Source organism: Chroicocephalus ridibundus, chromosome 2, assembly GCF_963924245.1.
Source record: "Chroicocephalus ridibundus chromosome 2, bChrRid1.1, whole genome shotgun sequence".
NCBI lineage: Eukaryota > Metazoa > Chordata > Aves > Charadriiformes > Laridae > Chroicocephalus > Chroicocephalus ridibundus.
This window is the reverse complement of record NC_086285.1, coordinates 40,881,694-40,900,672: the sequence shown is the minus strand read 5'-3', so window position 1 is coordinate 40,900,672 and position 18,979 is coordinate 40,881,694. Positions and strand designations below refer to the sequence as shown.

General features: G+C 39.2%; 1 protein-coding gene across 3 annotated transcripts; it reads right to left on the bottom strand.

Annotated features, from left to right (window-relative positions):
- Positions 1-206: 206 nt before the first annotated feature.
- RAB5A (RAB5A, member RAS oncogene family) lies at positions 207-17,881 on the bottom strand. Of its 3 annotated transcripts, none has more exons than XM_063325166.1 (6): positions 17,801-17,881; positions 10,228-10,478; positions 6,382-6,533; positions 5,300-5,422; positions 4,096-4,189; positions 207-1,079 (listed from the first exon to the last, which is right to left on the bottom strand). In XM_063325166.1, the coding sequence occupies exons 2-6, from the start codon at positions 10,388-10,390 to the stop codon at positions 964-966; spliced, it is 648 nt and encodes a 215-aa protein (XP_063181236.1). In that variant the 5' UTR covers positions 10,391-10,478; positions 17,801-17,881; the 3' UTR covers positions 207-963. The 3 variants fall into 3 exon arrangements, with proteins under 3 accessions (XP_063181236.1, XP_063181235.1, XP_063181234.1); XM_063325165.1 differs by having other exon boundaries at positions 17,722-17,807; XM_063325164.1 differs by lacking the exon at positions 17,801-17,881 and adding an exon at positions 17,534-17,709.
- Positions 17,882-18,979: the final 1,098 nt, after the last annotated feature.

Sequence of the window (18,979 nt, the reverse complement as noted above, 5' to 3'; positions counted from 1 at the left end):
ATACCTTTAAGCAACTCTTAAATATTACAGAAAGTATTAAACAAATGTAGACTACAATGCAGAGTACCTATTTACAGTACATTAATATCCAAATTTAAAATCAAGTTGGATGTACATAATCGTTAGTGCACTATTTTTTTCCTTAGGGGAAAAACAAAAACTGTAATGGCCAGCAATGATCAAAACCAAGAAAGGACTCACAGACACCAAGTTTGTTGTTGTTTTACTTGAAGAGCTCTTACAGTTTGTAGAAGAAAAAAAAAATCCTAAGTCATAAAGTTGAATTTACTGGTCTGTACCCTCTGAACAGATTAGAAATGAAGTTAAACTTGATTTATCACTAATTCCTTTAGATAACTAACTGGGTTGATATAATTTACATACAGTGTACCAACTAAAACTCCACTTTCCTGCAAGCACAGAATTCTTAAAATTGTTAATGCAAATATTATTTGTAATTAAATTATTAAACTATGGAATGTATAACTAAACAGTAGATACCTGCAGAAACAACTGGTTGCATCAATACTGTGACTAAGTTTAAGTAATTTTTAGACCCTGTTTCTAAAAAGGTTTTAAAGCACAATTGAGAATTATGAAGAGTCCCAATTCTATTTATTATAACAGCAATCAGTATTGAGGCTACAGGAACTGGCCAATTAGGTCCACGGAAAGTAGTTCTTCTACACCTCTAATGGTAAGTGATTTTTAAAACCTTTCAACTGAAGGAAGTTTATTCCGATTCCATCTCTCCTCTACTGCTGAAACATTACAGCCAGTGGTGGATACATGCATGTTAAAATTTTAGGTCAAAAGAAAACTCTGTATCATGAACTTGGCTATTATCATAAGTCTCTTCGCTGTTTGGAAGCTGTACTGGGCCAGGTTAAGCACTCCAATTCCATGGTTATTAACAGTTAGGAAGCAGAAGAATATTCAGAACAGTTTAAAGCAATTGATGTTTTAGTTACTACAACATTGACTCTTGGGTGATTGCGTGGGTTCAGTAAGGTCTACTCCTCTTCCTCTGGCAGAGTTGGCTCCTGCATTCTGTGGTTCATTCTTGGGCAATTTTTTTGCTACAAAATCAACCAGAAATAAGAGTTAAAGCTAAAACTGAATTAAGATTAAATGACCTGAGTACACAGTCAACACTACTACTCTATAAGCATATCAATGTAATCACTCCAAAACCTGGTTTGATTCAGTGTGTTGGTAATAAAAGAAGTTGACACTTAACTTCTTAATGATTAACTACCTTATCTATGATTTTCAAGAGCATTTTTGAAATGCATTAGTAACTTGAGCACTTAAAATGTATCTGCACAGGTATGCTATGCCAGTAAATGACAGCTCTTCTGGGAATCCACCTACACAGAACAGGCTTTAAGATCAGGCTGTTACTGCTGAAACATATACAAAGAATAAAAAAGGGACAAAACACAGACAGAAATGGATCAAACTGCTGCCCAGCTTTCTCTCCAGAATAAGTATTTGCATACAACATACAAAATGGCCCTCAGCACTAGATCAAGTCTCTCCTCTTCCCCCCCCCCCCAAGCTGTCTCTTCTCTTCAGCTTGTATTAGTCAATTGACTGTGATAATTTCTTTGTTGTCCTTCTAGGTACAAGGCACCTTCTTGTTACCCTTCTGAGCAGTAGCTCCCCCTAGCTTTCTCACCATCAGAAAATTGCTAAATTCTACGTAAAAGGACTTCCATGGGGCTGTCCTGCTCATGTTACTGGGAGCCAACAGCCATTCCTGTTTTACAGTCTGGCTGCATGCTTCGACTCCAAAGTAATTACTTTGGCCAGCTTTTAAAAGAACGAGTTTTCATAAAAGGAATGACACGCAAGTATCACAGCCAGAAATCCATCAGAGTACACATCAACAAGATGTGTTGTGGTGCTGGAAGATCTCAGGATGCTAGATAATCTCATCTAGGCTCCCTTTCCAGTGGAAGGCTCGACCAGACTATATTTTGAGGTTCCTTCCAACCTGGGCTGTTCCACAATTCTGTGACAAAACACAAGAATTCACACAATACTAAGCTGCTGAGACAGTACAAAGGGACAAAGCACCATTAAAAAAAAAAAAAAAAGTCTTCAGAGCAGTGTCATTTTGGATTCTAGATACATTCTAGAATTGTAAATTACTATGAATTTTTTCAAGTGGTAGTTCTGAATGAGCTGCAAAGCAGTCCATTTACAAGCAGCTGTAGCTTTCATCCCACAATTCTGTTCATGTTCTCATTTTTCATTTTCTCCCATTTTTGACGATCATATTTACTCATGGTCCTTAGAACCACATCCATGTTGTGCAGAAGGCCATTCCCAGTTCCATGCAATACTTATATCCTTGTATCCTTGTCTAGATTTCCTTTCAGGGACCACTGCCGCACAGATTTTGTTCTGATGCACCAACAAAGCTGAATTTCACCCATCAATGTGAAAGAACACTCACACGGACAACCAATCTTGCAGACAAAATACCCAGGTACTAAATGGGCATTGATTTCTCAGATTTACTTTGTATACTTCATTAAAATATGGAGAGGTAAAAATTATTGTTGATATAACAAATTACCAAGAAAGTTATCAGACATTGGGGATTCAATTTTCTTTTTTTGAACAGGATGTAAAATGCACCTTTAAGCAAATTAATTTTAAAATTTCACCAGAATGGTGTAATTGAGCATTTCTGTATCATTAAATGCAGGCCTATCTTAAGCATTTATGAGAAAAATATACTTTCTACTCACACAGTTAAGTGTTTTTTTCCCCCCCAAGTATTTATAGTTAATATGAAGCAAGTACTTGTTATGAAGTGTTGCTATAGTGATAATTTAATTTGCATCTGCTGGAAATTTGAACCACACCATATATTACCTTCTGCTTTACTGATTTGGAAAGCAGTAGATAAGAGCTCTTTAGAAACATGTAATTTTGATAGCAATACTGTTTTTTCACAAAAAAAAGTGGGACAGAAGTCACTGCAGCGCAAAATACGAAACAGATTTAATAATGTTATTTGACAGTATAGATTATTATTTCCCAGTAGCAGAACTACTACTGTGATTAAGGTTATTAATATATAGGTTGGTGACCCACCTAAAAATGTATACTTTCTTTTTCCTCCACTTTCAAATTGTTTATTAACAATGGAATACACTTTTGTATCAGTGGAATTCACAAAATTTCTTAGTAATTTATACTTACTATTACATGTTAGCATCTTTATAGAAATCCTGAAGATTGCTGGGGCTAAAAATATGTTAGTAAATTTACTTTTCACATGAAGTGTCCTTTACTTATACTTGGACATTGAATTTAAGCACACATTGTCATCTTTGGCACAACTTTTGGATAGCTGCATTTGGAATTTAAACAAAATTTTAACACAAAGTGTATTTAGCAAATATTTTGCTTAGATTAAAACGAATACTTGACTTTTTTTTTTTTTTTTTTTTTTTAAGTCCTCTATCATTCTCCCGCTTTGAAATGTTTCTGGCTTCAATTACCATTGTCTCATAAAAAGGTACATCGTTACAGGTTCTGCACCTATTTGATGCAGTGTGGAATCTGCTGCAAAGAACATACCATCAGAAGGCACACATTTATGCGCTTTTCACTTACATTCTTATACTAATTTGATAAACAAATGCCAAGTACATCTTACAATTAAGAAAAGCTGTGTAAAGCTTTTTTTATGGTTAACCTATACCATGGGAAAGTTGGGGGGTTTATATATAACAACTAAAGCTTTATTTTGCTTGAACTTAAAGCAGTACAAGTTTTGACCATGAAATCAAAGCAGGTATACACAACTTGTTGATAGAATTCAAAAGTAACCTATATCTTAGCTATTCCAAATTAATCCAAGTGTTTTTACGCTTGACAGAAGACCTGTGCAATTGTGCTTCACGTAAGTTTATCTGACTTGTGAACATCAAAAAGGATCTGAAAAGGCCTAAGGAAACTTCAGTGTCAGAAATAATTTAGGTGAAAAACAAAGATCTTGGGTTAGGAAGATTGTGATGGTATGAATCTCATGAAAACAATTCCCTTAAATTCTCTGTTTGTTTGTAAACTCACCAATTGCCATGAATATTTCATTTACGTTCATAGATGTTTTGGCAGACGTCTCCATGAACAATAAGCTGTTGTCATCTGCATAAGCCTGTGCTTCCTGAAAATTAAAATAAGAATGCATTACTTCACTTAAAAAAAAAAATCACCCAATCATTACACATTGTACACTTCCTGTTAGCCAATTCAGCTGAGAATCCTCAGCTTCTTATGATTACATTAACTGCCTTTGCATTCAATAGGAAATCTGAAAAACACCAAACTATAGAATATCTGATGGAAAAAAAAAATCTACAGCATTCTACATTCATTTAAGTGACATTTTCTACGATCTATGTAACTATATGTGAAATAACACATTATCAATTACCCAGAAATCTAAAGTGTGCTTTGCAGTGAGGATTGTCAAGCCTGCAAGAAGCCCATGAATCCCCATGAACAAAAAATGAACATTTGAACAATGTTAATATTGTAATTGTACAAAAACCAGTAAACATAGTAAACATAGTTCTACTTTGGTAATTAAATTTGATTAAGTTTTTGACTCCACACATGTATGAAATTTGTTAACTAACACAATTTTTCACAAAACACAAAGGTTTTCTGTCACACAACTTTATGTTACAATGGACACGGAAATATAAAAATCAGAAACTTGGTTAAACTTTCTAGAAGACAAAACATAGCAGCAAGAGCACAGATACATCCACTAAACCAAAAAGAATGCCATGAAAAGCACAACTAAAACTTGAACACCGCTTCAAGAGTATAGCCCAGCAAGTTAAACACATCAATCAGCTTCGTATCATACAATAACCGAAATTCTCCTGCTGACAAGTCACAACAAATGGTTTGCACCGAGAGTTACTGCTATCTCATGCACTGAAACCCTAGTTACCCATAATTTCAGGCAGAAGACAGGAAGAGGTCAGATCAAAGAACAGAAATTCAATTAGCCTTAAAGATATGCAAATAAATTAGTTATTCCTCAAAGTCAAACTTAATTATTCAAAAAAGTCTACTGCTACATATCACTTGTACAGAAATAATTTTTCAGTAGCATGTGTAATTTAATTACTCTCAGTTGATGTTTGTATTTAACAGCATGACCTCTATAACTAGCTAGGCTATGCATAGAAGCTCCTTGTAGGTTTATTTACTTTCTATTCCAACAAAATGTTATTTCTATAAATAGAAGTTATGTACATACCTGGAAATCCACAGCTCTTTTGTTAGCTAGATCAGCTTTGTTTCCTGCTAAAGCTATTACAATGTTAGGACTTGCTTGCCGCTGAAGTTCTTTGACCCAATTTTTCGCTCTGGCAAAGGACTCCTGTTAATGATTGCAAAATGATGCAACTGAGTTTTATCATCCTTTTGTACTCATCTATTATCCCAATCTCTGTTATCGATACTTCAAGCAAGAGGCCAACACGAGGCTGCTACCTTTGTCCAAAGGCATTCCAACTTGTCAACTGAGCTTTCAAAATTAAACATTCCAAGCTTAGTTCTCAAATGTGCTTAGTTGAGATAATGCTGAAGTAAGTAAGTAGAGATAGGAAGATCTTTTTGTAGACAGAGTAAGGAAAGAGAAGTGGTTAAGAGAGTAAATGGGATTTTTATTTTTTCCTCTAGAGGAATCAAGCTATATTGAAAAGGCCTCAAAACATTTTCTAATTACTGAGCACTGTTCATTATGGTACAGGGTTTCTGGTTTTTTTGAGGGTTTTTAAGTCTCATTTTACCAAAAACAAATGAAGTTTATCCCATCTAAGTTCAAATAAAAAGAAATCAAATAACCTCAGGTTTTGGTCTTGCTACCTTTCCAATCCTTACCCGTAACTTGCAGTAATACAATATTAAAATAATGTCTTTCACTATCAGAAATAAATTGCCACCAGCAACGTGGTAAGAGTAACAGCTCAGTTCTGGTGAACTGATTTATAGGTGGGTTTGAAACATTTCTACAATGAAATTTGCTTTCTCTCTCTTTTTTTTTTTTTAAAGACAAAAAACCTAGAAACAGTCTTTTCACACGGTAAGTTTACAAACACTATTTAACATTACATAGTCCAATATGCAATAAGCAACCTGATCTAGTGGGAGGTGTCCCTGCCCACGGCAGAGGCACTGAACTAGGTGACCTTTGAAGGTCCCTTCCAACCCATTCTATGATTCTATGAAATGATGAGCTGATTCACACAAGTCAGCAAGAAAAATTAAGGAAAAAAAAATCAATGCAAGACTGCTAACTTACAAGTCTCCCTTGTGCCTCCCTAATATATTACTTACCTCATTTGTAATGTCGTATACCACTATAGCTGCTTGCGCTCCTCTGTAGTACATGGGTGCTAAACTGTGGTATCGCTCTTGCCCAGCTGTATCCCAAATTTCAAATTTTACTGTTGTATCGTCGAGACATACAGTCTGGGTTAGAAAAGCAGCTACAAAAAAGATAGAGGTGCTGAAACCAGAAGTCTGCTTATATCTCTACATTCACATAAAATTATATTCAGAGATGCAAATATGATTTCCTTAAACAATTTAAGCCTATTATTAAAATATAGCAGGTCTGAAGCAAGCATTAGCTGATAGACCATAACTCTGTTTAACACAGAACAGCTATTTAAACAACCAATCTTTCCTTAAGTTAAAGACACAAGAATGCAGTAATTGGAAAGAATTCCCTTTTTTTTTTCAGTAATAGTTAATCTGAGTAACAACAAGCCTTTTCTTAAGCCTTCTAGATACACTTCATCCTGCTTCAACAGACTGCACAGAGTACCAGTAACAGCATCCCATCAGGCTATAATCCAACAGTTCAGGTATTTACAGTTCTACACACATTTATATTACTTGAACAGTATTTTAAACCCTTGAGTTTCAGCTCCTGACAACTCCACCTTAGCTAACGGGTATGGAAGAAAGAATCACTTCTCAAGAGTCCTTGTTTTTAAAGCAGACATATTTTTGACTTTGCAAGTGATCTCAGTAATTAGTTTTAGCATAACTCCAACAGCCTGCAGTTTCAGGGAAACTTGCATCCATTGCAACTACAGCTGAAAGTACCACCATAAATAATGGTCTTCTAAGTGCAGAAAACAGTATCTTATTCCAAGTCTGCAAACACTCCTATTAAAGACTTTCCATTCAGATTAAGGTACTTAATAGCAACATGGAAGTGAGTACCCACACATCATAGAAACCCATATTACAAAACTAAGCTAGAATATCAATAATATCTTGGGGAAGAAAAAAAAGCCACACACAACCAAACACTGAAAAGCAAAATTTCCTTCTACTGAGTTCTCTTAACCCTTTGAGTTTTAACTCAGCCATCTGTTTTACCGTAGCTTTTGAAGTTTAAAAATAAGCACACAGCTATTACAGTGGTCTGACAAGCTGTCTTGATTACCTGCTTTATAGTCACGTTGTTTGCCCAGTTATAGTACATACACAGCAGAAGATGCAACAATCCCAAGAATTTAGATGAAAGTTCGAGCAATCCAGCATAAATGCTTGGAGTTGTTTTCCCAGTCATGACAGACATTAATGAAATACTTTAGACTGGCTTGCCCTTGCTCCTTCCACTAAGAACAACAACAACAAAAAACATTTAAAACCTTCTGCTTGATGAAATGCTAAAGGAGGCCCCCTACTTGGTGAAACTGGAGACTTCCATCACCAAGCATACTGACAGAACGTGACCAATTTAAATCAAATGTCTGAAGAGGCACTGACCCATAAATAACCCTTGCATACCAAGGATATTGCCCTGTCCCGCATACTCCAAGACATCACAGCCTATGAATCATTCCAAAACTGCTGCAACTTTCAACTCAAGTTATTACAGCAAACCAAAAGCAAGTCAATCTTGCTTTATAAAGGACATTGTAACTAACATACAGAAGCTGACTAGTTAAGTTGTCAGGTGTTCCTGCTTCAGGGGTATTAGCATCCATCACAGATGAACAGGCAGGTTGGAGATGGTAAGGGCTTTGATGTTCCAATGTTCAATCACCATAAATCTCTCTAAATGCTAAATATCCAAGCACTGGTAAAACAGGCTCCTCTTGGTAGCTCCCTAAGCAGCCCAGAACCAAAATAAAGAGAAAAAAAAAACCACCCTGCACCAGGCTAAAGGTTTCATCCTCAGAACCAGCTCAATATTACATTTCTCCAAGGCAGAGACAACGTGTTAAACAAGTGGAATCTGAAGTTCATACAGGCATTACTCTCTTCAACAGAAGAATTTACCTACATTCCATACATGAAGGGATGTACTCAAAGAGAATTAAAACAAGGGGTTTATTTTAAGACACCTTGTTTTTGTTGAAACAGACATTTCAACCACCGTCAAACGCCAGTTAATTTCTGCAAACAAGGTAACTTTCTTCTATCTTACTACAGCAAGGCCATAGTAAATTGACAATTAATCAGCTGTGTTAATTATCTGAAAGCCTATCTTCCTTAACAGCCATACTTTTGTCTTAAGCAATGAACAGGCATTGCTACACTAGTCTGAAGTGGCAAAACCACACCACTACCATCCAACATGCCTGCCTTTAACAGCACTCTCTTTCAGATGTTTTTATTCAGATTCACAATGCACATAAGCCCCTCTTTGTTAAAAGGCCCTTCTATATACAAAAAAATTTATGCCTTAGGCAACTGCAAGCTACAGAGTTAGCTTTCTCTATAGAAAAGTTTTTCTGAATCCCAACATTGCTGCATTTAGGATCTCTCAGCTGTATTATATGGCATTTCCTTGTTTCTATTTTATATAGAAGACACACAAGTTAATACAGAGATTACACTAAACTCTATATACCTGAACTTTAACTTAAGCTCTTGTTTAACCTTTTGTATAGATTTTAAACAGTGTTAAAACGTTTGGGTTATCCCTAGTTCTACCTGTACACTAAATAAAGAAAAAACAAAAAGGAAGTTAAATGAATCAAAGCATGCTGAAATCGAACAATGGATTTCACTTAATTTTAACTTTTTTTTTTTAAACTAAAAACCACATTGATATTGGGAAATTAATTCACTATAGATCTTTGAGAAGGCCCTCCACATTACCACGTAGTTGTATGAGATAATACAGAAACCTTTCACACTAACACCTATCCTAAAGCCATTATGAAACATACAAAGCCAAAAGCGAGCATTAATAAGACTGCTAAAGGAGAAAAAAAAAAAAAAAAGAGAGTCTCCATTTATGCTGACAGATATACAAAATAAACACATGTAACAGCTAGAAATAGGGTAAACAATGGTGGAATGAAATCCAGCTTGTATTTATTTTTGTAAGCTTTGTAGATTTTTTTACATTTCAACAATACAGTGTAAAGACACATACAGACCACTGAAACTGCTTCACATAAATATTACAATGAAACAGACTGATTCATGCAAGCAGCAACAGGGACTACTAGAGAATATTTATCAATCCATAAAATCCATATTTTGTTGAAGTCTGTATGCCATTAGGTAGTTTTAGGATAAGTTTAAATTCAACTAAGGAGGAATACAGCTCAAAGAACAACAAATAAAAAGGTGGATAAAACCTGTTCACAGTTAAACAGATTTTCTTTTTTTAATTCTAGTAGCCAGCAGCTGTTTTGTTTGAAGTCACAAAATATAAAAACAGTACATTAAATTCTGTGATTACTAACAAAGAAAGGTATATCCAGAAATGTAGCAAGTTCTCCCAAATCAAAAGCAAAGCCAGGATGCATAAGTGACAACACAACCTTTTTGGAAGATGCAGCACTTTTTCTTTTTTTTCACAGAAACTAAGTTCTTAATTCTTATGAAGCAGTTATTTCATGCATTAAGCATACAGCATAATTAAAACAGCCATACATCCACCCACAAACAAAATGTAACATCAAGCCCAGTTTTCAAAACTATGCAGTTCAAGCACCCATTTGCTTTCTCACTTGACATGGATGTTTGCTACAGCCTTGTGCCAACCACAGCTTTTAGCTTTGAAACTTATAGTTCTCAACTAGAGATAGGGCACAGATTTGATCCTTGCTGTCAATGACCCACTCTAGCAGTGCTGTTACGTTCAAGGTTGTCAAGGGCAATATAAACTCAGCGTGAAACAAATCAACAGGGTAACTTTCTCACCTCCAATCGTACTTTCTTGAAACTCATGAAACTGTCCTTTTACAAAACGAAGCACCAAACTTGATTTGCCAACTGCAGACTCTCCTAAAAGTACTAGTTTGAACTGGCAAATTTTATTTCCAGCATTTGGCCCATTGGGTCTTGTTGCTCCTCGATTAGCCATGCCCAAATTAGAAAGAAGTCCTTTGTTTCAAGCCCTTGAAAGCAAGTTCCAGGATTCAGATCTCAGCGGTGCTTCTGCCAGTAACAACCTGTTTATGAAAAGACAGTGGGTGGTATTAGATTTACAAACCAAGTAAGAAAAATCTAATTCACTAATGCAACACGGATTACATATAACTTGTTCTAATATTTACCAAAGTCAATAGTCCAGAGTACAACTACAGTCATTGTTAAGATGTCAACTATAGACAAAACCTATGACAAATGAACCAGTTATCTTCTATACTCCATCTTCCCACTAAAGCTTCAAATTAGGACATTAAAATCCAATTACGTTTCTTCTTCTAAGACTTCAGTCTCTTTTCTTAACATATCAAGACTGAAGTATAACACAACAGATTCAGACTTTCACATTATTGGTAAAATATCAAGTGACAAGAAATAATATTTTTACCCAATGTTTTGCTATTGCTAAGCAATATTCCAAAGTCAGCACCACTAAAGGATGCTAAAAAATTGACCAAATTGTGAAAACTCAATCATCGCATCAAGTTCTTCACAAGTATACTTCGTCATCAGTTCACTTCAATCATGTATATCAAATGCAATTTCCTTAAACGTACAGAAGATCTTGACATACAAATCATTAATACCTTCTCTAGTTAACAATTGTACCTTGAGAAGCAAAAATAGAAAGCCTTCCATATGTAGAAAAATGGACTGTCTTGACCAGTAAGAATTCTAGATCACTTTGTTCAAGCCACCAGGGAACTATCATATGATGATAAATTAGTATCTCCAATACTAACACATGTCCTAGCAGATCAATATTCACAACAGAGATCTTCGTTAAGAACAAGTATGAACAGTGTATTCCTTAGTCTGCCTACTCATCTTTCAAACACCTTAAAAAATAAAAATCACAATATTTATTCATATGGACAGGGAAGCCTTCAGGCACTGCTGATATCACTTCTGAGCTTAAGATCTATGTTTTTACACACTTAACTGTAGAGATTAAATCTTTTTGCAGGTAGGCATTGCTGTATGAAAGAGTGCCATAACACTTTTCTGTATTCTTCTTCCTCCCAGTTCCCAAAACAAAATTCCAAGTGAGCCCACAGGAAATACACCTAAGTGATGGTCACTCAGCTCTCGCAAGAGAAACTTCTACTTCTGTACTTCTGCTAAAAGAAAAAAATCCCCGCAAAACAGCCTACAACTTTGTCCTACTCCAGTTGATTATTTACTTGAATTGTGCACACTTGTTGGGGATACAGCTTTTCTAGTACATAGGATGCAAGCAAGTTAGTTTGGAGCACATTCTCCTAATGCAGAAAATGGCTTTAATACATATGTTGCAAAAAGGTAAGCAAACCCACTACTTTCAAATTACTTTTTGCTCTTTCTTCCTTATGGTAAAGCAACTGCACTTTAAACCAAGCAGTAATCTTAGCCATCTTCCCACTTCAAACCACTTAGCACATATATCAGGCACTTGACATGGCAGTTTACTATACACGTAGCTCAGACACTAAGCCTTCATTCTCCTTCCTAACTCTCCCTTTTGTAAACTCCACACAAGTCCTGAAGAATTTTCTTTTCTGGGAAGTGCTTCTAGCACTCTAGCAGAGTGCCATCCTCCACTAAGATACTCCCTTACAAACTAATTTCCATGCCATAAATGAGAAAGAAATCTTAACATTATTTCTTCAACAACATAACAGTTGAAAAACTGGTATTTTATTTCTCATACTAAACAGACTTGAATATAGGTCTTAGAAAAAAATATTTTTAACATCCTAATGACACTCCTGTTTGGTCATGTTGCTCCGTTCCACATACCTCTCAAAATAACTTAGCTTCTTCCAGGTAGGATATTCTAATCCTGTATTCATCCTTTTCTGTCCTGAGTTTGTGTCCTGTTTGGCTATTATGATATCCTTAAATCAACTGACTTTTTTTAATTTTAGTTGTTCAACATGATCTAATAAATATCTAATTTTACATCCATGTTTTTACAGACATGTGAAAGTATACCACAGTGAAAGAATTTTCACTGTGCAAGTTTGCAGATGACACGAAGCTAAGTGGGAGTGTTGATGTACATGAGGATAGGGAGGCTCTACAGAAAGACTTGGATAGATTGGACCGATGGGCCAATGCTAACGGTATGAGCTTCAACAAGGCCAAGTGCCAGGTCCTGCACTTGGGCCACAACAACCCCATGCATCGCTACAGGCTTGGGAAAGTGTGGCTGGAAAGCTGCCTGGCAGAAAAGGACCTGGGGGTTCTAATTGACAAGCGGCTGAACATGAGCCAGCAGTGTGCCCAGGTGGCCAAGAAAGCCAATGGCACCCTGGCTTGTATTAGAAATAGTGTGACCAGCAGAAGGAGGGAGGTGATTGTCCCCCTGTACTCAGCACTGGTGAGGCCACACCTTGAGTATTGTGTCCAGTTCTGGGCACCTCAATATGAGAGAGATATCGAGGTGCTGGAGCGAGGGCAGAGGAGGGCAACGAAGCTGGTGAAGGGCCTGGAGAATAAATCTTATGAGGAGCGATTGAAGGAGCTGGGACTGTTTAGTTTGAGGAAGAGGAGGCTGAGGGGAGACCTCATCGCTCTCTACAACTACTTGAAAGGACATTGTAGAGAGGTTGGTGCTGGTCTCTTCTCACAGGTGATAGAACAAGAGGGAATGGGTTCAAGCTGCAGCAGGGTAGGTTTAGGCTGGACATTAGGAAAAAATTCTTCACAGAAAGAGTGGTCAGACACTGGAATAGGCTGCCCAGGGAGGTGGTGGAGTCACCATTCCTGAATGTGTTTAAGACTCATTTAGATGTGGTGTTAGGGGATATGGTGTAAGGGAGAACTCTGTAGAATGGAGTTGATGGTTGGACTCGATGATCCCAAGGGTCTTTTCCAACCTAAATGATTCTATGATTCTGTGAATGTTTTTATGAAGCAAAAAAGCCCCTGCATATCCCACCACCATTATTATTAAGTACTATGATAATTACATATTAAAATTCTTAATTATTAAATTAATTTTGGTTGAATATTTTAGAACACAGGAATGGATCCAGTTATTTTAAGAACACCAGACCTTTCATCCTTACAGCATAAAACAATTTATGCATAGCTGGTGTGCTGGTTCTCAAGCAAGACTCCTCCCTCCCAACTCATGCTGCTGAAATACACTTCAGAAGTCGCAGAGCAATTTCGATAAAAACAGACCAGTGACACAGTTAATCTCTCCCTGATTATACTACAAGAGAGAAAACAGCAAGGCATAGCCAAAATACAGGTAGCTCAGAATACTGTTAGCCATTTGTTTATCTTTTCCTTTGGAAAAGTAATGAAGACAATTAAGTGATTTCTGTTTTAAAATGAAATGCATCTGTTTGCTGTAGCGTTCTATTGTGTTTGGATAACCATGAAATAATTAAAAACCCTTGACTCTTAATTTATCCCATGTTCTTCTATACTCTGCAGCACTAATAAAGACATAGGGGCTACATCCAATGACCACGTGAGTTAGTACTCTTTGGAGCAAGTGATTTCTAGATGACACACTGCGAGGAATTCAACCCACTACACTGGTTACTCGCTATGACTACTTATTTGCTCCCCATCCCATATTGAAAGCAAAAGGAGGCACGACAGAAAAAAAAAAAAGGCAAGATTGATTTAACTTGCATAATACCTATTTGTTTCAACTGGCCATTTACAGCTTTTAGTTATTCAGATTTATATCACTTACAAACCAGTAATTACTACCCCTTGCAAAATTACTTCAGGACCCAGAGCTGAAACAGGTTGTCAAGAAAAATACCTAATTCAATTTTAATAGATGCCCAAGCTACAGAAGCTGCAGTTATCACAGAACTTCAAAGTTGTTTACACCTTTATAACATCACCTCCCCCCCCCCGAAATCATTCTAGAGACTCAGATACCATGTACAAAAATAACCAGCTGTCAAGCTGGTAGAGATCGCGGTACCTGCGAGGAAGGCCATCGAGTCCCAGAAACATACTGCAAACATCATTCATTCAATAGTGATATCAATATATCTAATAACTTAATAATAAAACCTGCCACAGCCATACCACCCACTTTTTAAGAGCTCAGGATAAAAAAACCATACAAGACTGGAAAACTGATAGAGCACATCCAGATGTTTTTGCTATACTAAAAAAGCCAGCAACACCTTCTATAAGTGTACATGGAAATCATCACCTTTTGAAGTTCCAGATGATATTGAAACTGTTCAGTAAGTTCACAACATGCCAGCATACAAACATGAAAACAGAAAAAAAATTCTTAATCAGAAGAGAAGCAGTACTACAGTCTGACACAACCATTACAGAATGTTTTTGGCCTCTTCTTTTCACAGTTGTGTGTTGAACACAGTGCCTCACAGGATTTAAAAGTAGACGTCAATGCTACAGACCCCACACATGCTCCAGGCCTCAGGCCTCATTCACTCTCCAGTTCCTTAAGTTACCTGTAAAATACTAGCCTTGAGAACCATAAAAAAGCACCACACAGAAGACAGGAATACTACATTCAGTACCCTACACACATACACTGCAAATTCAAGTTTTTGACAAATCAGTTTCAAGACAATTCTGGACACTTACTTCAAGGGCTTAGCAACCTTGCCTATTTCCTACCCTTAGCTCCAGTGAAAATCTCCAGGAAAACATCCACTAATGCACCCCCCACCCCAGTTTTGTATGCTAAGTAAAATTTGCAATATATTGATAAGTTTGGAACATGTGAAGGACAAAAAACACCTTGAAAAGGCATTTTCATTCATCTACACAAAAGCAAGTACACAAATGTTTGACTTGAACCAAGCTCTTCAACTGATATTATGTAAGGGAATTACTTGTATAAAAATCTGCTGAGGAAAATACTATCAAAGTTTCTTAGATGGATGGCTTCATATGGATAGAAATGAGGGAGATTTTCTTACTTTCATGGAGTTTAATGTGAGAACTCCATCATATGTTAAAAGGCAAGGCCCACTTCAGTCTTGGGCACTACAAATACATAGGTCCTTCTGGTAAGTAGGAACTTTCACTCTTCTCATGAATATCCCCCAAAGGGACAGCAGCTCCATGCTGAAATGCCAGAACAACAAAGTTTGGAGCACATTATTAGAACAGTACTCCAGCTAATCCTACCAGGTAATTTATCAGATGCTGGGTATTCTCACCACTTCAGAAGAGAAATTTATATTCTGCTAGTATTAGCAGTATAATATAGTATAGTATACCATATTAGTATAGTATTTTTTAATGAGTTTTATTTATGAAAGTCATAAGTATTTTAATAGATCACCACACAAATTTTATTGAGTCTGTGTACAAAATAAAACCAGTCCTAGACAACAACTACAAACTCACCATGTAATGACATAATTCAGTCATGTAAGCATTCAGATCTGTGCCTATTTTAAACTACAAGAAAGCTAATACAGAAGTATCAAAATAACACTAGTGACAAAAGCCAGCCTACTAAAGAGATTAAGACAGCTAACACTGCTCCTACAATTAACGTGGTTAAGTGCATTACCAAAGAAAGACCACAACAAAAATTCATGGTAAATTTAAAACTGGAACATTCCACCACTTTTATATTTCAAAACAAATGACAATGCTTCTTACCATGAATACACTTATTATTGTAGTAATTTCTAATGAACTTTTTCACACTTCATGAACAGAGACATATCGACTAATGTTGAGGTTGCAATCGTTATCTACTTGAAATTTATTTATGCAGGACTATCTTGAATGTTTTAAAAAGCTGTATCTAAAAAGCTTTCTTTATTAGGCACTCCTACTAACCAACATTTTTGTTATTCCCTTATAGGTCTGGCAGAATTAGCGTGGCATCTTACTGCAGTGTTCAAGACAGTGACATGTACAACTCTCAAAACACTTGCCACATGTAAGCCAGTTTATATTGAAACATAATAAGACTAAGTTGAACAAGTGAATCAACAGTCGCTGCAAAATATTCATAGCCTTTCAATTAAAGATAATAGCCGTCTCATAAGCTCACATGAATGATGTGTAGTACCAATTGCTTTCAGATAAACTGGTTTACCTACAGGAAATGTAAGTGATGATGACTGTACTATCATTGTCTTTAGACACCTCACTTCAGCCTTTTTCCTGACATTTTTTATTACAGGATAACAATACACAAATGCCAATCTAGCCTGCCCACAACTCTGAAAAGTCACTATCAAATTGGAAAAAACAAAGATGCCATGTTTTTTACTTGGTTTGAGTGTGATGTGGAAGAAGCTGATTAATTTCAGCTGCTTAATCAGCTGTTCAGCCTCTCTTTTCCATCCCCAGGCCCTGAAAGAGGCATAAGGTAGAAACGGCCCTACTACTTGCAACACTTTGATAGCTCTTAAACAATTCAGCTCTCCTCTAAAATGTAAGAGAGCATAGGCTTGCTTCTCCACCATACTCTACCTTTATGTTTAGTTCCAATTAAGTCTCACGTAGAGCATACTCAGTATACTACGCCTGTCGTGAGCCCCCGGATGGCGACGTGTTGTCCAAGTATTTTACTTCCCACCTTATTCGCCGTCCCTCCTCCAGCCGCAAGTGAAAGGGAAAGCGAGGGATCCATCTCCCAACCTCCCCTTCCATACCTCACAAGCAACTCGAAGGGACCAACCCTGCCTTTGCAGCTGGGCTCGGGCAGCGATAACCCACTGCAGGAGAGCCCGCACACAGGGAGGATCGCCGTTCCCTCCGTCTCGCCGCGGTCCCGGGCCCAGCCCCTCCAATCGCCGCCGCCGCCACCACCTCCCCTCCCCAGCGGCTCCCTTCCAGGCCCAGGAATAAGGGGAAGTGGGAAAATCGGGGGCGCCATTTTGAGACGGGAAGAGAGAGACCAGCCTCTCCTGCCCGCACGCCGGGCGGCCCACTGTCCCCGCAAGGCCCGGCAGCGCGGGCAGAGGAGGCGGTCGCCGGCGGGAGCCTCGAACAACAGACGCCCGCCTCCCCCCGGCCTCCTCACCGCCGACGGGCCCCCCCCGGCCTCCTCACCGCCGACGGGCCCCCCCCTGCTCCGCCAGCGCGGCCCCCCACCCGGCCACCGCCTCCTCACCTGTCTGGGCCGCGGCGGCAGGGAAGAAGGGGGAGCCGGGCGGCGGAGCGACGCCTGTCCGTCCGTCCGTCCGGCGGGTGGGCCGGAGGAGGGGGGGGGGGGGGGGGGGGTAAGGGGGTGGGGGCGGCTCCTCGGCGGGGCGCGGGCGAGGGGTGGGGGCGAGGGGCGGGGGCGCAGCCGTGCCTCACCCAGCCCACCGCCGACTTCCGCCGCCGCCTCTGCCCCGACCAAAACACACACACACTCACTCACTCACACAACACGTACTTCCGCCACCGCCGCCACGTCACGGCCCGCACGCGGCATGCGCTTCCGGTTCGCCCGCACGTCACGTGACTTATTTCCCACCTTCTCCCCCTTCTTCCTTTTGTTTCCTCTCCCCCCCACCCCTTCCCCGGGGGCCCGGCCGTTACCATGGCAACGCGGGGGGGCGCCCTAGAACTCCTTCCCTACCCACCCCCCATCTCCGCAACGGGCGCCACGTGCCAGGCCGCGCGGGGGCCTCAGGGAGAGGCGCGAGGCGGCGCGCGCGACGCAGAGCCTGAGGGAGGTGAGGGGAGCCCCGGCCCCGCTTGTCTGGCGGTGTTTTGTAGCCGAGAAGCGACTACAAAGGCGGCCCCTCAGCGGGGTGTGGGAGCTTTGGGCCGTTTAATCCGCCGGGCGTCCCGCACCTCCTGCCTGCAAACATAAGAAAGACACGGACCTGTTGGAGCAGGTCCAGAAGGAGGGTCACGAAGATGCTCAGAGGGGTGGAGCACCTCTGCTATGGAGCCAGGCTGAGAGTTGGCGTTGTTCAGTATGGAGAAGAGAAGGCTCCGGGGAGACTTTATAGTGGCCTTTCAGTACCTAAAGAGTGTAGTGACAGGACACTGAGGGCGGTGAGACACCGGAACAGGTTGCCCGGAGAAGCTGTGGCTGCCCCATCCCTGGAAGTGTTCAAGGCCAGGCTGGATGGGGCTTTGAGCAGCCTGGTCTAGTGGGAGGTGTCCCTGCCCATGGCAGGGGGGTTGGAACTAGGTGGTCTTTAAGTCCCTTCCAACCTGAACCCTTCTGTGGTTCTATGATTCTCCTCAATGTCAAGGAGAAGAGTCTCTGGGATGACTTAGTAGGTGGATACAAACAATCTGACTTAATACATGCAGATATTAAATAACACACCTTGCTGTAGAGACTGTTGGATGTACATCGTTGGTTTTCTTTATTACTGGTGTATTTTCTGAAGACTTTTGTCATCCTGTGTGCCTTTTTTATGTCAATAACTGAGTAATAATGCTGAAAAAAATGATGATAATTCAGAGATGGCCTTTACGAACAGTTAAAAGATTGGAAAACTTGCCTCATAGTGGAAGATGCAAAGACCTTCTGACCTTGTCAGAGAGAAGGGTAAGGATCACTTGGTCGCGGACTATAAGTGGGCTCTATAGAAAACAAAACAGTGATGGTAAG

Excerpts from the sequence above, each read along its gene's own strand:
- RAB5A (XM_063325166.1), bottom strand. The coding sequence starts at position 10,390 with ATGGCTAATCGAGGAGCAACAAGACCCAATGGGCCAAATGCTGGAAAT. Across the intron at positions 5,423-6,381 it reads TATACGACATTACAAATGAG|GAGTCCTTTGCCAGAGCGAA; the intron begins GTAAGTAATATA and ends AATCATTAACAG. Across the intron at positions 4,190-5,299 it reads AAAGAGCTGTGGATTTCCAG|GAAGCACAGGCTTATGCAGA; the intron begins GTATGTACATAA and ends TTTAATTTTCAG.